Genomic DNA, 21,893 nt, shown 5'->3' with positions numbered 1-21,893 from the left:
TACATTTATCTCTTTATCACGAAACAAAATGCAGAGGGCGTAAAGTTTTTGACCCGTCATTCTGTCAGTCCATTATTAATCTCAGAGTTATGCCCCCTTGTGAACAAAATTAAATAAACTATATGCACTTATGAAAAAAAAGCTTGAGCTCATATCTTTTTAACTAACGGACAGAATTTGATGTCTTGTAGTTAAGACCATACAGTGAAGAACTGCAGTATTAACTGAAATTTTGATTCCTTTTTTTCATGAGAGTTAATTGTGTTCTTTCTTTCTCAGTACTTGTAATATTGAATGCATACATCTAACATAAGTCAATAAATAATATAAACATGGGGTATGTGAGGTGCTTACATGGTCTTTCATCTGTGTATACTGATAGAGGAGATCATAATATGATTACACAAAACTAGCAGTAAATATGGTATGAGTATAAAATTCATGATCAAATGGTAATCAGACATAAAACATTTTGAAGTAATACCTTTAAAAAACTGGGCTAAAGAAATTAAATACATGTATATAGGTACTCAATGTAACAGATTATTGCCATTAAGACACCAGGTATACCTATCATTAAAATAGTATGAAAATAATAATAGATAGGGAATGTTATTTCACCTTTTATTTGTATTCAAAGTATAATTAACTTACATGCATTTCATTTTTCAAACATTCATGAAAATTGCACGCACCAATTTCGAGAAAATGATATTAATACCGGGTATACCGTATATTTCACTTCATATTTCATAAACATATTTGCTATGAATAATAAATTATGCAGAAATAGACATCAGATGATCCTTGTGCTAACTAATTGGTTTTTTGGCCATCTCCTTAAATGACTCAAATAGTGAATACAAGCTTTCACTTTCTGGAGTCTGACCAAATTCTGCCTTCAGTGAGTGGAACTGGTGGCCCTGATCCTCTGATGAGGACTGTGTCCGCTTCTCCTCAGCAACGGCTCGCACCTCCTAATAAAATGTCATGTAAATATTTTTATTATGGATTTGTTAGATTAATTGTATTCATGTTTCTCGGAACCATATTATTGTATGGGACAAGAGGAAGGATTTTGTTTGTAAAACTAGCCCATGAACTTATGACAGGGACACAGTACCTATTGTAAATCAGGTTCATAAATGTGTCATGATATTTTGCTATAGAGCATAAATTTAAAACAGGATGTAATTTCCTAATATAAAAAGGATTCAATTAGGTACTTAACTTACATTATAATAAAATTAAGAAAATCATAATACATGCAATTAATGATTTCATTTTCAATAAATTTACGTTGAAAATTTACTGTATGTTCCTATAAATTATCTCAACAAGTACTGTACACTATTTAAAGGATTTCTCAAAATATTGAAACATTATTCCAATAAAAAATGTTTCTAATAAACAGAACAAAATATACCTGAATAATGGCCTGTTTTTGGTTTTTTGACATCTTCTCTGTAGTTGGAATATCTTGATCCAATGCGTAGCCCTCAGTGGAGATGAGCTCGAGCTTGAGGGAGGAAGCATGGGCCCTGGAACTATTTGGTATTATTTTGACCTATCAAAATTAAGGTTAATGTACAAAGTCCTGCATGATTTAAAATATGTCTGTATCCTCCCAACGCCATCAACAGATTTGAGGTTTGTGTGAATCAGACTTTTTAAAATACATGTATAAACAAAATTACAAATAGCAAAAACATTCTATTAAATATGAAATGTAAAATGTATCTAATACATATATATTATTATAACAGTAACTTGATCCAAAAAGTCGGATCACGTCGAGTTGCCAAGTGCCTGGCAATGAGACGTTATCCGGCTTTTTGGATCAAGTTACTGTTATGATGATTAATTTATGATATACCCTTTTCCATTTAAAAGTTTTAATTACAAAACTATCTTTTTAAAATCAACTGAGCGTATGACGTTTACTTATATAACAAAGCTATTTGGAAACAAAGTCTTCCAAAATGTGTTAAAATACAGACGTTATTTAATGTGTACTACATCATCCGTATCAGAGAGTGGTGATATGGAATCGGAAAACCACAGCGTGGTCTATATAATCGACAGCACTATCACCAGTGAAATGACATCCATTTCACTTTTGATAACTTTTAGCATATATTTTCATAGTCTACATTATTTTACTTTATTCTTATCCTATATGTTCCCATACTTAGCAATTCCTTATTGACATCTAAAGCATTCCTTATTATTTATTTCTAAAGGTTGTCCAAGGTGTTGTTTACTTCTTAATCCTCTAGAATATTTAGTGATTTCACAGTAATTGTTAATCTCTATTGTCAATGACACTGCTCATGGCACTGGGCACTCATAGGTGTTTGTTAGGGTAAACAAAACCACTTTGACTTATTCATATCAAAGGGATGACACTGATAACTTAATTATTTGATTAGTCCTAAGTGATAACTTTACCTTAGGCAATTAATAGAGGAAATTAATTCTTGTACATTAGTTCTTTTAGAGAACAGAGTTAGCTTTGAGACTTCGGACTGAAAGGATGTATAGGGTGAAGCTAGGAAATCATGTAGAGTGTTAGGAGACAAATTTCTAATTCATCTGTTAGGCCCCTTCCTCTAAATAACAGTCAGGAACAAGACTTGCTCATTAATGTTGTTACCTGCATGTGTAGATTGATTATTTAACATTCAATCTTTAATAAACATTTCTCATATCCTGCCATTTGGACTTTGTGTATTCTTAATTTACTTATTCCCCTTGAGCTTAATTCCCCAAATGAACGTGCACCATCGCCTAGTTATGTACCAGACATCCGGGCGTGGTCACAGCACCATGACAGCATTTTGATTCGATGATCAAGTAACAAGAAACACAAACAAACAGTGCATACAGACCATTGTTAATATTCTATCCATCCTCTTTAAAGGTATACATATTCTCTTAAAGGATCTTAAAAGATATTTACTATCCTAGGATATATATGCTTCATTTAATTTCGATTTCAAGTAATCTGTGCTAGCACTAGTTAAAATTTTGCATGCAGATTTGGGGAAAGGAAAGTTAATGACTGACTTCAGTTTGACACACGTAATAATACCACTCCCTTTACTGTGTTCAGAATTCAGGTGAATCTATTACAGGTATGTGAGAAGAAACCATTTTCAAGGGTGATAATTCTACTCACCGTGATGTGATCCAGTAATGTAAATGTCATAGAGCTGACCAGACTGTTGACACTGACGCTGCCCTCAGACTTTGTAATGCTGCCACCTGTCCATTCAGACTGACCAGATTCCTGTACATATAAAACTTGGCCATCCTTGTTCCTTAAATAGACTGGTGCTCTTATGCCATACCTATAGAGGGGAAAAATGATTTTTTTTTTTACTACAATGCTGGTTAACATGTACATGTATACTGAAATCATCAACTGTAAGTTCTGAACTATTATTGTTTAATGTTTACCTTGGCACAAAAACCATGAGACCATTGGCTCTGATCTGAAATACGATGGCATCCGCTCTACAGCACTCATTGTTCAGGTCTTTTTGTTTGAAGTACAAATACTGAAACAGTTCCTGTGAATCTCTCTGTGCATTCTGTGCTGCCTGAAAATTGTAAATCCAATTCTGTAATTGTATGTTTATTATGTCTATTTTGATTAAACTAATAGATGTCTTGCAGTAGGATTTAATATAAACTACCAAAATGAGCCAATAATAACCCACAGAAACTCTTGCTATCTGTTTCATACCTGCAACTATGAATTTATGGTGTGATGAACTGTGTTGTAATTACTCTGTTCTATCTTTCTGTCATGGTGTGATTATTCTGTACTGATATTTTGTCATGGTGTGATTAAACTGTAATTATGTTTTGTCATGGTGTGATTACACAATACTGATATTCTGCTGTGATGTGATTACACTGTACTGACTTTCTGTTTTGATATGATTACACTGTACTGATACTCTGTTATGATGTGATTACACTGTCCTAATTTTATGTCACAGTGCATGTATGACATTACACTACAGTGTACATTGACATGCTGTAATTATGTAATTACACTGTATTGATATTCTGTCATGGTGTGATGAGACTGTACTGATATTCTGTCATTGTGTATGCAAGACATTATATTATGCTGTAATGATGTGATAACACTAACTGATATTCTCTCATGGTGTATGTATGGCATTACATTATGCTGTAATGCTGTGATTACACTATACTGATATTCTGTCATTGTGTGATTACACCCTTTATTATTCTGTCATGGTGCATGTATGACACAACACTATGTTGATATGCTGTTTTGATGTTATTACACTTGAATGTACTGGTATTCTGTCATGATGTTATTAAACTTTGCTGATATTCTGTCATGATGTATACATGCTATTACACTATGCTGTAATGATCTTATTACACTATACCAATATTCTGTTCTGGTGTGATTACACTGTTTTGATATTATGTCCTAATGTAATAACACTGACCTAAAAATCTGTCATGGTGCATGCCACACATTACACTTTGTTGATATTCTGTTATAATTTTCTTTAAAACTACTGATATTCAGTCATGGTGTGTTTATATTGTACTGATATTCTGTCATGATGTGATTACACTATCCTAATATTATGTCATGGTGCATGTATGACATTACACTACATTGATATGTTTTAATGATGTTTATTACACTGTACTGATATTCTGTCATTGATTATGCATGACATTACATTATGCTGTGATGTTATGATTATACTAACTGATATTCTCTCATGGTGTATGTATGGCATTACATTATGCTGTAATGCTGTGATTACACTATACTGATATTCTGTCATTGTGTGATTACACTGTACTGATACTCAGTCATGATATGATTACCCTGTTCTGATATTTTGTCATAATGTGAACACAGTTTGCTGATATTCTGTAATGGCATTACACTATGTTGATATGCTGTAATGATGTTAAAACTCTTACATGTACTTGTATTCTGTCATGATGTATGCAAGCCACTACACTATGTGGTAATGATGCTATTACACTATACTAATATTCTGTTCTGGTGTGATTACACTGTTTTGATTTTCTATCATGATGTAATAACACTAACCTAATTATCTGTCATGGTGCATGTCACACATTACACTATGTTGATATGCTGTTATATTTACATTTGTTATACTTTCATGTTAAATACTGAAATCTGATTGGTTTAGACGCAGTTCATAATCCGTTTTGTTATATTTTCATGTTAAATACTGAAATCTGATTGGTTAAGACGCAGTTCATAATCCTTTCTATTACCCTCAGCGTTAGCAACGCACTTAGCAACGGGTAACATTATATAAATAGTGCCTGTTTGGGAGGGTAACAGTTGAAATTGACACCCCGTACGCGCATAATTTTCGCGCATGTAACATTTTTTAATGTTACCCGTTGCTAAGTGTGTTGCTAACGCTGAGGGTAATAGAAAGGATTATGAACTGCGTCTTAACCAATCAGATTTCAGTATTTAACATGAAAGTATAACAATAAAAAATGTTACATGCGTGAAAGTTATGCGCGTACGGTTCGCTGTAGAATTCACGTTATTCCTATATAAAAGCAGTAAAATTTTCTTAAAAATTAAGACATTCAGTATAACAAAATAAATAGTGCCTGTTTGGGAGGATAACAGTTGAAATTGACACCCCGAGAATACCATTGTCAACCTCCGCTTTGCGTCGGTTGACAATGGTTTTCTCGGGGTGTCAATTTCAACTGTTATCCTCCCAAACAGGCACTATTTATATACTACCAAGTATTATTTTCTCTATTTCTTATGAAAACTTATAGTTAAATTATAACTCTATAGAGACAGCCAGATTGTTACTACCTTTATATCCCAAATGAATCGCCAAAGAAAGCATTTAATTGTTTAAATTTCCTTCACAAGCACTGATTATTAGAGTACATTAAACTGATATTCTGTCATGGTGTGATTACACTTTCTGATCTTCAGTCATGATATAGTTACACTGTCCTAATAACTGGTCATGGTGCATGTATCAAATTACACTTCCTTAATATGCTGTTATAATTTCCTTACACAGTTCTGATATTTTGTATCCCTTACAATGAAATCAAATTTGCAAAGCACCAAACCTTTAATTTAAACAAGACTACCGATTGTTATAATGTGATTACTGTGTACTGATTTTCAGTCATGATGTGATAACACTGTATTGATATTCTGCAATAGTGTGATTTCACTGTTTTGATATTTTGTCATGATTCAATTACAGTATACTGATTTTCAGTAATGGCATGATTACAGTGTACTGATATTCAGTTGTGTGCTGATATTCAGTCATGACGTGATTACAGTGTTCTGATATTCAGTTATGGTGTGATTACAGTGAATTGATATTCAGTCATGGTGTGATTACAGTGTAATGATATTTAGTCATTACATGATAACAGTGTATTGATATTCAGTCAAGGCATGATTACAGTGTACTGATATTTAGTCATGGTGTGATTATAGTGTACTGATATTCTGCTATGGTGTGATTACAGTGTACTGATATTTAGTCATGACGTGATTACAGTGTACTGATATTTAGACATGGTGTGATTACAGTGTACTGATATTTAGTCATGGTGTGATTACAGTGTACTGATATTTAGTCATGGTGTGATTACAGTGTACTGATATTCTGCTATAGTGCGATTACAGTGTACTGATATTTAGTCATGGTGTGATTATAGTGTACTGATATTCTGCTATGGTGTGATTACAGTGTACTGATATTTAGTCATGACGTGATTACAGTGTACTGATATTTAGACATGGTGTGATTACAGTGTACTGATATTTAGTCATGGTGTGATTACAGTGTACTGATATTTAGTCATGGTGTGATTACAGTGTACTGATATTTAGTCATGGTGTGATTAAGGTGTACTGATATTTAGTCATGGTGTGATTACAGTGTACAGATATTCTGCTATGGTATGATTACAGTGTACTGATATTCAGTCATGGCGTGTTTATAGTGTTACAGTATTTTGCCATGCTGTAATTACAGTGTACTGAATTTTAGTTATGGTGTGATTATAGTGTACAGATTTTCAGTCATGGAACATGTTTGGCATTGCATTATACTGTGATGATGTGATTACACTTTACTGATATTATGTCATGGTGTGATTACACTGTTCTGATATTCAGTCATGATGTAATTACACTGTCTTAATAATATGTCATGGTGCATGCATTACATTACACTAAGTTGATATGATGTTATAATTTTCTTACACTATACTGATATTATTTCATGATGTGATTACACTACTAATACCAAGTCATGGTTTGGTTACAGTCCACTGAAATTCAGTGATGGTGTGAATAAAAAGTACTGATATTCAGTCATAGAGTGATGACAGTGTACTGATATTCTGCTATGGTGTGAATAAATAGTACTGATATTCAGTCATAGAGTGATTATATTGTACTGATATTCTGTCATGATGTGATTACACTATCCTAATATAATGTCATGGTGCATGTATGACATTACACTACATTGATATGTTGTAATGATGTTATTACACTGTACTGATATTCTGTCATTGATTATAGATGACATTGATTACTAACTGATATTCTCTCATGGTGTCTGTATGGCATTACATTATGCTGTAATGCTGTAATTACACTATACTGATATTCTGTCATTGTGTGATTACACTGTACTGATACTCAGTCATGATATGATTACCCTGTTCTGATATTATGTCATAATGTGATCAGTTTGCTGATATTCTAACATGGTGTAATTACACCTTTTAATATTCTGTCATGGCATTACACTATGTTGATATGCTGTAATGATGTTAAAACTCTTACATGTTCTGATATTCTGTCATGATGTATGCAAGCCACTATACTATGTGGTAATAATGCTATTACAGTATACTAATATTCTGTTCTGGTGTGATTATACTGTTTTGATTTTCTGTAATGATGTAATTACACTAACCTAGTTATCTGTCATGGTGCATGTCACACATTATACTATCATTTTCTCTATTTCTTTTGGAGACTTATAGTTAAATTATAACTCTAAAGAAACAGCCAGACTGTTGCTACCTTCATATCCCAATTGAATCACCAAAGAAAACATTTAATTGTTTAAATAATTTCCTTTACAAGCACTGATATTCAGTCATGATGTGATTACACTATTTTGTTATTAATTGAGCACATTAAACTGATATTCTGCCATGGTGTGATAACATTTTTCTGATCTTCAGTCATGATATAGTTACACTGTCCTAATAACTGGTCATGGTGCATGTATCAAATTACACTTCCATAATATGCTGTTATAATTTCCTTACACAGTTCTGATATTTTGTTATGATGTGATTATTGTGTACTGATTTTCACTCATGATGTGAAAACACTGTACTGATATTCTGCAATAGTGTGATTTCACTGTTTTGATATTCTGTCATGATTTAATTACAGTGTACTGATATTTAGTCATGGTGTGATTACAGTGTACTGATATTTAGTCATGGTGTGATTACAGTGTACAGATATTCTGTCATGATGTGATTACAGTATACTGATATTCAGTCATGGCGTGTTTATAGTGTTATAGTATTTTGCCATGCTGTATATACAGTGTACTGAATTTTAGTTATGGTGTGGTTATAGTGTACTGATATTCAGTCATGGAGCATGTATGGCATTGTATTATACTGTAATGATGTGAATACACTTTACTGATATTATGTCATGGTGTGATTACACTGTTCTGATATTATGTCATGATGTAATTACACTGTCTTAATAATATGTCATGGTGCATGCATTACATTACACTAAGTTGATATGATGTTATAATTTTCTTACACTATACTGATATTATGTCATGATGTGATTACACTACTAATACAAAGTCATGGTTTGGTTACAGTCTACTGATATTCAGTGATGGTGTGAATAAAAAGTACTGATATTCAGTCATAGAGTGATGAAAGTGTACTGATATTCTGCTATGGTGTGAATAAAAAGTACTGATATTCAGTCATAGAGTGATTATATTGTACTGATATTCAATCATGATGTGATTACACTATTCTTATATAATGTCATGGTGCATGTATGACATTACACTACATTGATATGTTGTAATGATGTTATTACACTGTACTGATATTCTGTCATTGATTATACATGACATTACATTATACTGTGATGTTGTGATTACACTAACTGATATTCTGTCATTGTGTATGCAAGACATTATATTATGCTGTAATGATGTGAAAACACTAACTGATATTCTCTCGTGGTGTCTGTATGGCATTACATTATGCTGTAATGCTGTAATTACACTATACTGATATTCTGTCATTGTGTGATTACACTGTACTGATACTCAGTCATGATATGATTACCCTGTTCTGATATTATGTCATAATGTGATCAGTTTGCTGATATTCTGTCATGATGTAATTACACCCTTTAATATTCTTTCATGGCATTACACTATGTTGATATGCTGCAATGATATTAAAACTCTTACATGTTCTGATATTCTGTCATGATGTATGCAAGCCACTATACTATGTGGTAATAATGCTATTACAGAATACTAATATTCTGTTCTGGTGTGATTATACTGTTTTGATTTTCTGTAATGATGTAATTACACTCACCTAATTATCTGTCATGGTGCATGTCACACATTATACTATCATTTTCTCTATTTCTTATGGAAACTTATAGTTAAATTATAACTCTAAAGAAACAGCCAGACTGTTGCTACCTTCAAATCCCAAATGAATCACCAAAGAAAACATTTAATTGTTTAAATAATTTCCTTTACAAGCACTGATATTCAGTCATGATGTGATTACACTACTAATATTTTGTTATTAATTGAGCACATTAAACTGATATTCTGTCATGGTGTGATTATACTGTACTGATATTCTGCCATGGTGTGATAACATTTTTCTGATCTTCAGTCATGATATAATTACACTGTCCTAAAAACCCATCATGGTGCATGTATCAAATTACACTTCCTTAATATGCTGTTAAAATTTGATTACACAGATTATTTTGTTATGATGTGATTACTGTGTACTGATTTTCAGTCATGATGTAAAAACACTGTACTGATATTCTGCAATAGTGTGATTTCACTGTTCTGATATTCTGTCATGATTTAATTACAGTATACTGATTTTCAGTCATGGTGTGATTACAGTATACTGATTTTCAGTCATGGTGTGATTACTGTGTACAGATATTTTGCTATGCTGTAATTACAGTGTAATGATATTCAGTCATGGTGTGGTTATAGTGTATTGATATTTAGTCATGGTGTGATTACAGTGAACTGATATTTAGTCATGGTGTGATTACAGTGTACTGATATTCAGTCATGGTGTGGTTATAGTGTACTGATATTTAGTCATGGTGTGATTACAGTGTACTGATATTTAGTCATGGTGTGATTACTGTGTACTGATATTTAGTCATGGTGTGATTACTGTGTACTGATATTTAGTCATGGTGTGATTACAGTGTACTGATATTCTGCTATGGTGTGAATACTGTGTACTGATTTTTAGTCATGGCATGATTACAGTGTACTGATATTCAGTCATGGCCTGATTACAGTGTACTGATATTTAGTCATGGCCTGATTACAGTGTACTGATATTCAGTCATGGTCTGATTACTGTGTACAGATATTTTGCTATGCTGTAATTACAGTGTACTGATATTCAGTCATGGTGTGGTTATAGTGTATTGATATTTAGTCATGGTGTGATTACAGTGTACTGATATTCAGTCATGGTGTGGTTATAGTGTACTGATATTCAGTCATGGTGTGATTACAGTGTACTGATATTTAGTCATGGTGTGATTACAGTGTACTGATATTCAGTATTGTTGTGATTACAGAGTACTGATATTTAGTCATGGTGTGATTACTGTGTACTGATATTTTGTCATGGTGTGATTACAGTGTACTGATATTCTGCTATGGTGTGAATACTGTGTACTGATTTTTAGTCATGGCATGATTACAGTGTACTGATATTCAGTCATGGCCTGATTACAGTGTACTGATATTTAGTCATGGCCTGATTACAGTGTACTGATATTCAGTCATGGTGTGATTACAGTGTACTGATATTCAGTCATGGTGTGATTACTGTGTACAGATATTTTGCTATGCTGTAATTACAGTGTACTGATATTCAGTCATGGTGTGGTTATAGTGTATTGATATTTAGTCATGGTGTGATTACAGTGTACTGATATTAAGTCATGGTGTGATTACAGTGTACTGATATTTAGTCGTGTCGTGATTACAGTGTACTGATATTCTGCTATAGTGTGATTACAGTGTACTGATATTTAGTCATGGTGTGATTACAGTGTACTGATATTAAGTCATGGTGTGATTACAGTGTACTGATATTTAGTCGTGTCGTGATTACAGTATACTGATATTCTGCTATAGTGTTATTACAGTGTACTGATACTTAGCCATGGTGTGATTACAGTGTACTGATATTCTGCTATAGTGTGATTACAGTATACTGATATTCTGCTATAGTGTGATTACAGTGTACTGATATTCAGTGATGGTGTGATTACAGTGTACTGATACTTAGCCATGACGTGATTACAGTGTACTGATATTAATCATGGTGTGATTACAGTGTACTGATATTCAGTCATGGTGTGATTACAGTGTACTGATATTTAATCATGGTGTGATTACAGTGTACTGATATTCAGTCATGGTGTGATTACAGTGTACTGATACTTAGCCATGACGTGATTACAGTGTACTGATATTAATCATGGTGTGATTACAGTGTACTGATATTCAGTCATGGTGTGATTACAGTGTACTGATATTTAATCGTGTCGTGATTACAGTGTACTGATATTAAGTCATGGTGTGATTACAGTGTACTGATATTCAGTCATGGTGTGATTACAGTGTACTGATATTTAGTCGTGTCGTGATTACAGTGTACTGATATTCTGCTATAGTGTGATTACAGTGTACTGATATTCAGTAATGGTGTGATTACAGTGTACTGATATTTAATCGTGTCGTGATTACAGTGTACTGATATTCAGTCATGGTGTGATTACAGTGTACTGATATTAAGTCATGGTGTGATTACAGTGTACTGATATTTAGTCGTGTCGTGATTACAGTGTACTGATATTCTGCTATAGTGTGATTACAGTGTACTGATATTCAGTAATGGTGTGATTACAGTGTACTGATATTTAATCGTGTCGTGATTACAGTGTACTGATATTCAGTCATGGTGTGATTACAGTGTACTGATATTAAGTCATGGTGTGATTACAGTGTACTGATATTTAGTCGTGTCGTGATTACAGTGTACTGATATTCTGCTATAGTGTGATTACAGTGTACTGATATTTAGTAATGGTGTGATTACAGTGTACTGATATTTAGCCATGGCGTGATTACAGTGTACTGATATTCAGTCATGGTGTGATTACAGTGCACTGATATTTAGTCATGGTGTGATTTCAGTGTACTGATATTTAGTCATGGTGTTATTAAAGTGTACTGATTTTCAGTAAGAGTGTGATTACAGTGTACTTATATTCAGTCATGGTGTGATTATAGTGTACTGATATTCAGTCATGGCGTGATTACAGTGTACTGATATTCAGTCATGGTGTGATTACAGTGTACTGATATTCAGTCATGTTGTTGTTACTGTGTACTGATATTTAGTCATGGTGTGATTAGAGTGTACTGATATTTAGTCGTGGTGATATTACAGTGTACTGTTATTTAGTCATGGCGTGATTACAGTGTACTGATATTCTGCTATGGCGTGATTACAGTGTACTGATATTTAGTCGTGGTGTTATTAAAGTGTACTGATTTTCAGTAAGAGTGTGATTACAGTGTACTTATATTCAGTCATGGTGTGTTTATAGTGTACTGATTTTCAGTCATGTAGCATGTATGGCATCGCATTATACTGTAATGATGTGATTACACTTTACTGTCATGGTGTGATTACACTGTTCTGATCTTCAGTCATGATGTAATTACACTGTCTTAATAATATTTAATGGTGCATGCATTACATTACACTAAGTTGATATGATGTTATAATTTTCTTACACTGTACTGATATTATGTCATGATGTGATTACACTACTAATACCCAGTCATGGTTTGGTTTTCAGTCTCTGATATTCAGTCATGGTGTGAATAAAAAGTACTGATATTCAGTCATAGAGTGATGGCAGTGTACTGATATTCTGCTATGGTGTGAATAAAAAGTACTGATATATGCTACTGATATTCAGTCATTGTGTTATTAATGGTTCTAATTTTTTGCCATGGTGTAATTATACTGTACTGATAATCAGTCTTAATGTGATTACACTGTACTGATATTCTGTCATGGTGTAATTACTGTGCACTGATATTCAGTCATTATGTGATTACACTGTACTGATATTCTGTCATGGTGTAATTAACTGATTTAGGCTAAAAAGATTTGGTAGATTCTATAAGTATTCAGCACAATGCTTATTGTATTTCAGCTGTATTTTCTATCCTATTTCTAATACCCAAGTAAGCTATTGAAAATTCTAAAGAAGGATAATTTTTCAAAATGTGTTTACCCTGTGTTGATGATTGATATGTTCACTTAGTTCATCCAATTCTTGGTTGCCTGGTAACCCTTCTGATCCCTCTGCAAGCACAGCTGCCATTAATTGTCGATGAACCTGTAGTCAAAATGAAAAGCAAACAAAAAGTGCAAAAAATCTACAGCATACATACATGTATATAATTTGTATTATAAAATTGTCATTGAATTTATATTGTACATATTCAGTCTTATATATTTCATCTAATAGAGGCTGTATAACAAGAACTACAGACCAGTACATCTGCATATCTTCTGATGGGGGAGGTAAAGTGTGTGTAGTAGTCTAAAGCCAAGCCATAATGGAAATACTGGTCCCTTGGAAGAGAACCAGTTGAAAAGTAAGAGGCCACGGACATCGCCTGAGTAGCCAACATTCTTAGAATCTACAACACCAAAAAAGATCAAGCATTGCCTAATTATAAGAATGACACAGTGCCACTGAATTAACCAATTTCTCCAATTATAAAAAATATACAAGTATCTATTACTAATATACAAATAGTTCTGAAAATATAACGGTGACTGCTTTTGTTGCATTATGATGTGAAGTTTAAAACTTCTACTGACCTTGTTTATTACAGGGTCCTTGGAATCCACACATCTATCCAGTGTTTCAGCCAGGGCTTTGTTTGAGGATGTTTTGACATCAAAACCTTTGGATTTGGCACAATTTTTCAGATTTTCAAACTGTTCACTCTTAGGTAAGGGATGATGTCTTAACTGAAATAACATGTAACCACAACTTTTTTAATAATATGCAGATGATGACGATAAGGGTATTAAAAATATTCACTTGCTTATTTCTTTTTTTCGAACAACTTAATGTCTACAGTAAAAATAAATATCTGATTTACATGTAATGTTTAACCATTTCATTACATATCATGATATGATATTAGATATCATAAGCTGCTTGCATGTGTATTATGGTTTTCTAAATAATCTAGTGCTCATTTATTTATTTTTTATGATGTTACATACCAAAGCTTGGTTTGGGAACACCTCTACTATCTTTTTGGCTACCCAATGGTTGGCAAAGATCATACACTCTGCAATGGTGTCATGGATTTCTAAATGCTGAAATAGAATTTTCAATAAAAATGAGAATCATATGAGGTTCTTTAAACCAAAAGTTTGATAAAGGTAGAAGTCTAATTGACTGGAATATCTGTTTTAAATCCAGTAGAGATTTTTTCCCTCATATGAAGGGCTTTAATATAAGAGCTTTATGTTAAGGCCATATTAATTCATAAAGCTTCCTTGACATGGCAGGATAAATCTTACATCTTTGGGGTTGAGGTCCTCCACACTCTTTGTCTCCGTCAGTTGGACCTGCACCTCCACACTCTCCAGCTCCAGGGCACCTCCACTCACCCTGCGGGCCTTCAGACACCTCGCTACTCTCATCAACAGAGTCACAGCACAGCGCAACTCTTCAACTCTGTCAATGCATAAACACAATAAAACCAAAAAATGTGTGTTTGATCTGAATTAACTTGTACCTAACTGGGAAAATTAAAAATTGTATATTTCTCAAACAGGCAGGTCAGAATTTACATTTCTCAAAGACAAAATTGTGGTTTTCTTGAATATTTACCTTTTCTCTGTCTCCTCCTCAAGCATGTTTTGTAGTTCTGGAACATTTTTAACAATTTCTGTCAAGGATATTCCATCATGCATTGCCTGTGCCATCTGTGAATACAGACAGGATACATCATAATGTATGTAGCAAACTGATATTGACACAATGATTGGTACTTTAAACTTTAAGGAAGACTCTCTTTCAGACTTATCCAAATTGTGTACCTCATAGAATAGCTTATAGCTGGATCGGATAATTGTTTTCCCATACCAGACATCTACAACCTCAAAGTTCTTATCCAGCTCCCATATAACACTCATGGCAAATCTAATGTTCGAATGAAATAAATAGGTGTAAATCATTTATCAATTACATCAACATACATCCCAACATTTGTTGATAAATATAAATCCCTTTCCCTTTTATGTCAAAAGAAAAACCAAACACACTACATACAAAAAGACAAAAAAATTTCATGCTACCTAATATATATATGTACATGTAAACTCTGCTCAAACACAGTATATACAAAAATTTCAGATTTTACACTACCTATCCACACCACTGATCAGTGAACACAGGTTGGCACTTAGTATCCCTGGTAACATGTCATAGCGCCGGTCAGCTAGGTACACTGTGGTTGACCGACTCTTGGCCTCCATGTCTGTCAGCGAGTCAGGCTTCACAAAGTGTGTGACGTCAGCAATGTGAACCCCCAACTCAAGGTTTCCATTAGCCAGCTCCCTGTCAACATCATCATCATTATTATTATTAATCAACATTTGTTATCATGATTTTTCATGGATAAAATTGAGTGAGAGTTCACAAAGTATGATATATGTCAATTTTTTCTCTCCATTTTCCCATTAAACCAGTTTAAAAACACAATATATGACACATTTTAAAATTTAAAATTTGCTAACCTAACAGACAAGGTATCATCCACATCTTCACAACCTTTAGGATCAATGGAGAAAATAAGATGAGAGGATCGTAAATCTCTACGCTTGTTGAGCTCCGCCTCCTCTATGCACCACGGGTTGTCAGGTGTGTCAACAGGAAGCTCCTTCATCTGTCAATCAACTGAATTAATACCTATACATACAAGTATTTCACTAGTGTTGGTTTTCCATTAGAGAGTGATAGAAATAAATATTGTTTGAGGTATGGGGGATCATATATTTTTAGTAAAATCTACAAACCAACACTAGCTGAGCCAGCTCTATTTCTAGTATAGAAATGTTTAAGAAAATTCATGTAAAAGAATTGTTGTATAAACGTACAATGTATGTGTACCTTTACATGGACAGTACCTGTGCTTCAGAAAATGCTGAGACATGTATTGTATTTTCAAGAAGAATTGCTGATATTTCTGCCTCCAAATCCTCAATGGGTCCCAGAGTTTTCACAAAATGTCCATTTGGATACTGGGAGTCAATTTCCCATGAATCAATGCGAACTACAATTCTTTGATTTTTCAATTTCTCCACTTGCCTGGTACTGATGCGAATCTTTGGAATGCGATAATCCCAAGGAATGACTAAGACTTTACCTCCTTTTTCACTAACTTGCTAAAATAGACACAAGGACACTTAAAATCCGTATCTGATTCAGTATATAGCAGCAAATTAAAGTGTGATATTTTTGCCTAATACACCCGATTCAGAAAAATCATTTAATATACAAATAGTATAAAGTGTTGAAGTATTGGTCTAATTATTTTTACAATGTTGGTATGTTTTCTTATCAAGCAAAATTATTTTTATCGAATTTTTCTAATTTTCAATTTGTTCACCATCAGGACAAATATTCTTCCAACAGTTTTAATATGCATAAAAAATGCTATCAAAGTGTCCCACATCCTGAAACAAACTGATATTTACAGTGACTGTAACGTATACCTGGATAAAATGTTGTATATATGGTAAACCAAATGAATGTACCTCATCGGAAGCAAATGAGGCGACATATTCCCTCCAATTCCTCTGTAGTATCCCCACCACACGGCCTGTGGGCATGACGTTTTCATCTGTGGCACCATCCTCCTCATCTCCCTCCCCCTGACCTAGATACAAACAGTTCCTCTAATGATAATGTCCTTGCTCTTAACATAATCACAAAATGGATTCTATATTTTCTATTAATCAAAAATTGATAAAACAGGAACTTAATTTGAACTATAATGTATGGTATATTATAAATTTTGCATCCATGGAGGTCTAAATTTAAATCAGCACTAATTAATAAAAACCGACCCTGACCTTCCTGACTCTCCTTGATGACACTTGACCTTCCCCTCCACTCTGACCTTGGTAGGACCTCCACCACCGCCAGGTCCCCATGGACAGCCCGGTTTCTGGCTGGCATCCCATGTATCAGAATGTCCCTGTCATCTTCAACAGTGCTACCAGATCTAAACAAAGATTTCTTGATACATTTATCCTATTGTTATCAACATTACACATAGCAGTACATATACATGGCTTGGACAGACAGAATATGAAAGACATAAGTAAAAAAATTAACAAAACACCATGCTTGAAATTTTTTACTTTTCTGTTGCATATAGAGAGTAAGGCTAAAACATCTGCTTTCTTAAACAATTTACTGTACTGGTATATTCTGTTATTATTTTTGGGCAGTTTGTTTCTATAGATGCATTAACATTATTACATTACTTCTATTGAATGTACAATCTACATGGATATCAATTCCTTGTTTTTAACTAGGAATCTGCAGTACTTGAATTGATATGTATACAAGCTGCAAGACTTCAATCATGAATATAAGCACCTCTTCTGTCTGACAAAAGCCTCCTGTCCAGCATTGTTCCTGTTGACATTGATGTGACCTTGCACAAACCTTCCAGACTTGACCCCAGATTCTAAAATATCCAGAGGCAAATATCCTTTGTAGTCCTTTTCTGTGAATTAAAAAAAAAAAGACGAGAAGATCTGAATTAGAAACTAAATTAATTTTCTTTATTCCTTTTTATCTCACTTGATTAATTGATTGCATTTATTTTTGTATCAAAAGTAAATAGGCCTATTTCTCAATACATTATTTCCTAGGGAGTACATGTATTATATTCAACAGACCTAAAATAATGAAACTTTTTATATGTTTTTCCTTATGTGTTTTCACATCAACTTATTGGGTAGGGCTTCAGATGCAATAAATTTCCATTGAAATATATAGACTAGCATGTCTAATAACCTTTGACCTTGGTCTCTAATGAGGCGGTCAATGACTCATACAGCTCCATGACTTCTGGGATATGAGATTGCCAGAATTTCCTCAGATACTCTTCCAGTGATAAAACAAACACATTTAATGTCTTGTTTCCATATTTTTCAATGGCCTAGATTAAAAAATCAATTTATTGTAAGATTTCAAGGTATTCAAGGGTATAGATAAGAAAATACAGCAAAAAGAACAACGACATAAAAAATTCTAATTAAACTAATGATATAACAACAAAGTTATTTGGTCATTTGCTGGAATTTGTTGTATAAAGCCAAGTTTTGATACAGATGTACAGAAGATACACATTACCATACCCATACATGTATATCATTAAAGAGGCACAATCAGTGTAAAACCCTCATTAAAATTGCTCTCTTTGTTCAGGAAGACACTAAATACATGTATACATTTACCTGTTTATTTAGAGTGACCATGATAATTGGTTTCTGTGTTGCCAGGTGATGAAAATACCACTCTGCCGCAGCATATGTACTTCTGTAAATAGAATTTAAAACAATAAGCATACTCAAAGCTAACATCTTCTAATGGTGGTAGGAGGAAACTAAAGCTATTATTATATTTGCTATGGGTGAATATGAGTGAATATCAAACCTAGTTTGCCAGTCACAAAGTGTTTCTCCCTCTTCCCTTTCACAATATGCATACTTCTGAAATTCATTGTGGAATATTATGGAAGCTTTGCGCTTATCTTTGACCAAATTCCTCAATCTGTTGTATAGGCGCTTACTTCCTTCATGCTGAACCTGTCAATAAAACACTGCATAAACCACTGCACAGATATTCAACTGTTTTTTGTCACATATATATAAAGTAGATAAAAATCTACAATTTTTAGAATAAATAAATACTTCAGATCTTTTAAAAGGTAAATGAACTGCATGAACCATGTAGACACAAATTATAAATGCTTTCCTTGCAAAAGGGCAATATTATGTAAGCATGTATAAATTTGATCATGTATACATGCATGTACAATCTTACTGAGTGAACCACAGTTTGAAGGAAGATTATTCCTGTAACCACAGGATTCTCCAAGACTTCTAGGAATTCTCGTGCTACTTGGCAGTCTGGTATGAGGTAGTGGTTGACATCAGCTGGCAACAAACTCAGCCCTCCATCACCTTTCAACATTTTTTTTATCCAAATTAATTCTACCATTAATTACCATTAAAATTCAAAATGCTCAGTGACACATAATATCAAACTCAGATCATCAAACTATTTATATAATTTTATGTCAACCTGAAAAAACCAAATATGGTGGGGCACATACTTTATAAATTAAGGTTACAAGAACTTCTATGAAAGGAATAACAAAGATTGTAAAGTTTTCATTCATCACATTAAACTATATATTATTTGATTTTTTTTTTCTCTTTTTTATACAACTTCACAAGTTGGGACCAATAAAGCCCATTTGGGATAAAAAAATAAATCAGTGCAATAGAATTTTGAAATTAATTTGGCAAATATTGTGTTGATTTGCAATCAAATACATAAAATGAAACAGTTTTTAGTAAACAAGCTTTTCTTTAACACTAATGTATTGGAGATTGTTCCCTTGGTAGATCCAAAATGTCTTGGGCCATCATAAAAAAAAGAAGTTGCCAATGGGTAGGTAAGTAGGTAAATATTTTTTTCTACAAGGGCATTATAAATTAAAATATAAAAAAAATAAATCATTTCATTTATTAATATAAAACTTATCAACATGACCAACTGCAAAGCATGTACCAATCAAATTTAAAACATATTTAACAATTTATCTATTTAATAATAAGTTCTTAATTTAACATTGTTTATTTTAAATCTAAACATGTTTGTTTCAAAGATGTGCATGGCCATAAATTCATTATCATTTCATTGCTGTTGTACATGTCAACTTAAATTCAAAGATAATTTCAATTCTAATGTACATGACAACTAAGTATTAATTAATTTCTCTCAAACTTCAGGAAAATTAGATTTCATTAAAAAAAAATTCTATTGTGGTAAAAAAAATTCCGTCTGCCAGATTTAATTGAGTTTGGTTGCATTTGGAGAAACAAAGTTAATTTTTATGGCCTTGTGGATCAGTTTCATAAACTGTTGGTTTACAGTAAAAAGCTTGCTTACCAAAGGTTGTTGTACATGTATTTGATGTACCGGTATATTTATGGGGATTTATTACAAAAATTACTCAATGAAAAATTCCAAATGTTTGCACCGTGAATTTATATTCCATTTAGGGTATTATATCCTGTTTGGGGGATCCAACTTGTTAAATACAGGTTATTAATTTTGAAATCAATATAATATTATTATATATCTGAAAAATAGAATTCAAACAGCTATCACCCAGGTAAGCAGCAGTACTTACATGTACCTGTGCTGTTTTGACAGACACTGAGACAGAGAGGACTTTGACATGGAACATTCTCTCTCCTGTACACTTCCCTAACCACACTAATATTTCTTCCATGAACACTTCTGATCCTCAAAAGTTTGTTGCTTTTTTCCAATTGATTATCATGGACCATGATTTTACTTCAAATTATTGTCTTTTAAGAATTTAAGGTTCAGAATGAGCTATCGGATGATCAACCATTTTTTTCACATAGTTCAGACCATTTGTCTACATTTGTCTACAATCCCTTATGCATAGTCATATTCTGGAAACACTGGTACTGTGATATTTGCTCGTAAAGTCTCCCCAAAAATAGTGTCAACTAACTCTTGAATGATTACTTATAACCTGAGAAAATTCAGTTTTGATATTTCGAAACAAGAAGTTGGACGGTGAAAGTAAACTCGAAACCAAACATAAGCGTTTCCGGAATTTTAAGTTATAATTCAAACCGTAAAGTGCAGAACGACAATAAACACAAACTTAGGAAAACCAAACAACCCATACCCCCTCCCCAAAGAAAAAAGAAGAAAGGAAAAACATTAAGATCATCAAAACTGACTGTTGGGGTCACACGGTATATGATACATGTAAAACAACCCGACCTCACGGTCACCACCTCAAGAATAGACTTGTCAAACGACATACAATGTAGCACCATTCATACCAGCGATAAACAAGAACAAATATAGACGATGGTGTGGAAATATGAAAATGTAACAGCCTTATACTTATATTAGAAGATAGACCGTTTTAAAGCCATCAATATACGGACCGGAGTCATTAACATACTTCAATGTAAATTGCAAAATGTTTAAACCAACAGCATGTGAAATCATCTGAAAGCCACAACATACTAACTGCCTGCCAACATGGTAGACGGAGCTGTGAAAC

At 33.2% G+C, this 21,893-nt stretch overlaps 1 protein-coding gene across 2 annotated transcripts; it reads right to left on the bottom strand.

The window, feature by feature from the left end:
* Positions 1-610: 610 nt before the first annotated feature.
* On the bottom strand, positions 611-21,388 carry LOC128165764 (DIS3-like exonuclease 1). 2 transcript variants are annotated; one of them, XM_052830588.1, is made up of 22 exons: positions 20,973-21,388; positions 19,595-19,734; positions 19,205-19,356; positions 19,006-19,087; positions 18,563-18,707; positions 18,140-18,269; positions 17,608-17,759; positions 17,290-17,411; positions 16,660-16,917; positions 16,270-16,418; positions 15,899-16,090; positions 15,571-15,673; positions 15,362-15,456; positions 15,049-15,205; positions 14,746-14,841; positions 14,332-14,484; positions 13,998-14,147; positions 13,736-13,840; positions 3,463-3,605; positions 3,182-3,353; positions 1,427-1,567; positions 611-977 (listed from the first exon to the last, which is right to left on the bottom strand). In XM_052830588.1, the coding sequence occupies exons 1-22, from the start codon at positions 21,130-21,132 to the stop codon at positions 813-815; spliced, it is 3,162 nt and encodes a 1,053-aa protein (XP_052686548.1). In that variant the 5' UTR covers positions 21,133-21,388; the 3' UTR covers positions 611-812. The 2 variants fall into 2 exon arrangements, with proteins under 2 accessions (XP_052686548.1, XP_052686549.1); XM_052830589.1 differs by having other exon boundaries at positions 20,979-21,388.
* Between the last annotated feature and the right edge of the window lie 505 nt (positions 21,389-21,893).

Source organism: Crassostrea angulata, chromosome 10 (genome assembly GCF_025612915.1).
Source record: "Crassostrea angulata isolate pt1a10 chromosome 10, ASM2561291v2, whole genome shotgun sequence".
Lineage (NCBI taxonomy): Eukaryota > Metazoa > Mollusca > Bivalvia > Ostreida > Ostreidae > Magallana > Magallana angulata.
This window is presented reverse-complemented; position numbering and strand designations above follow the sequence as displayed.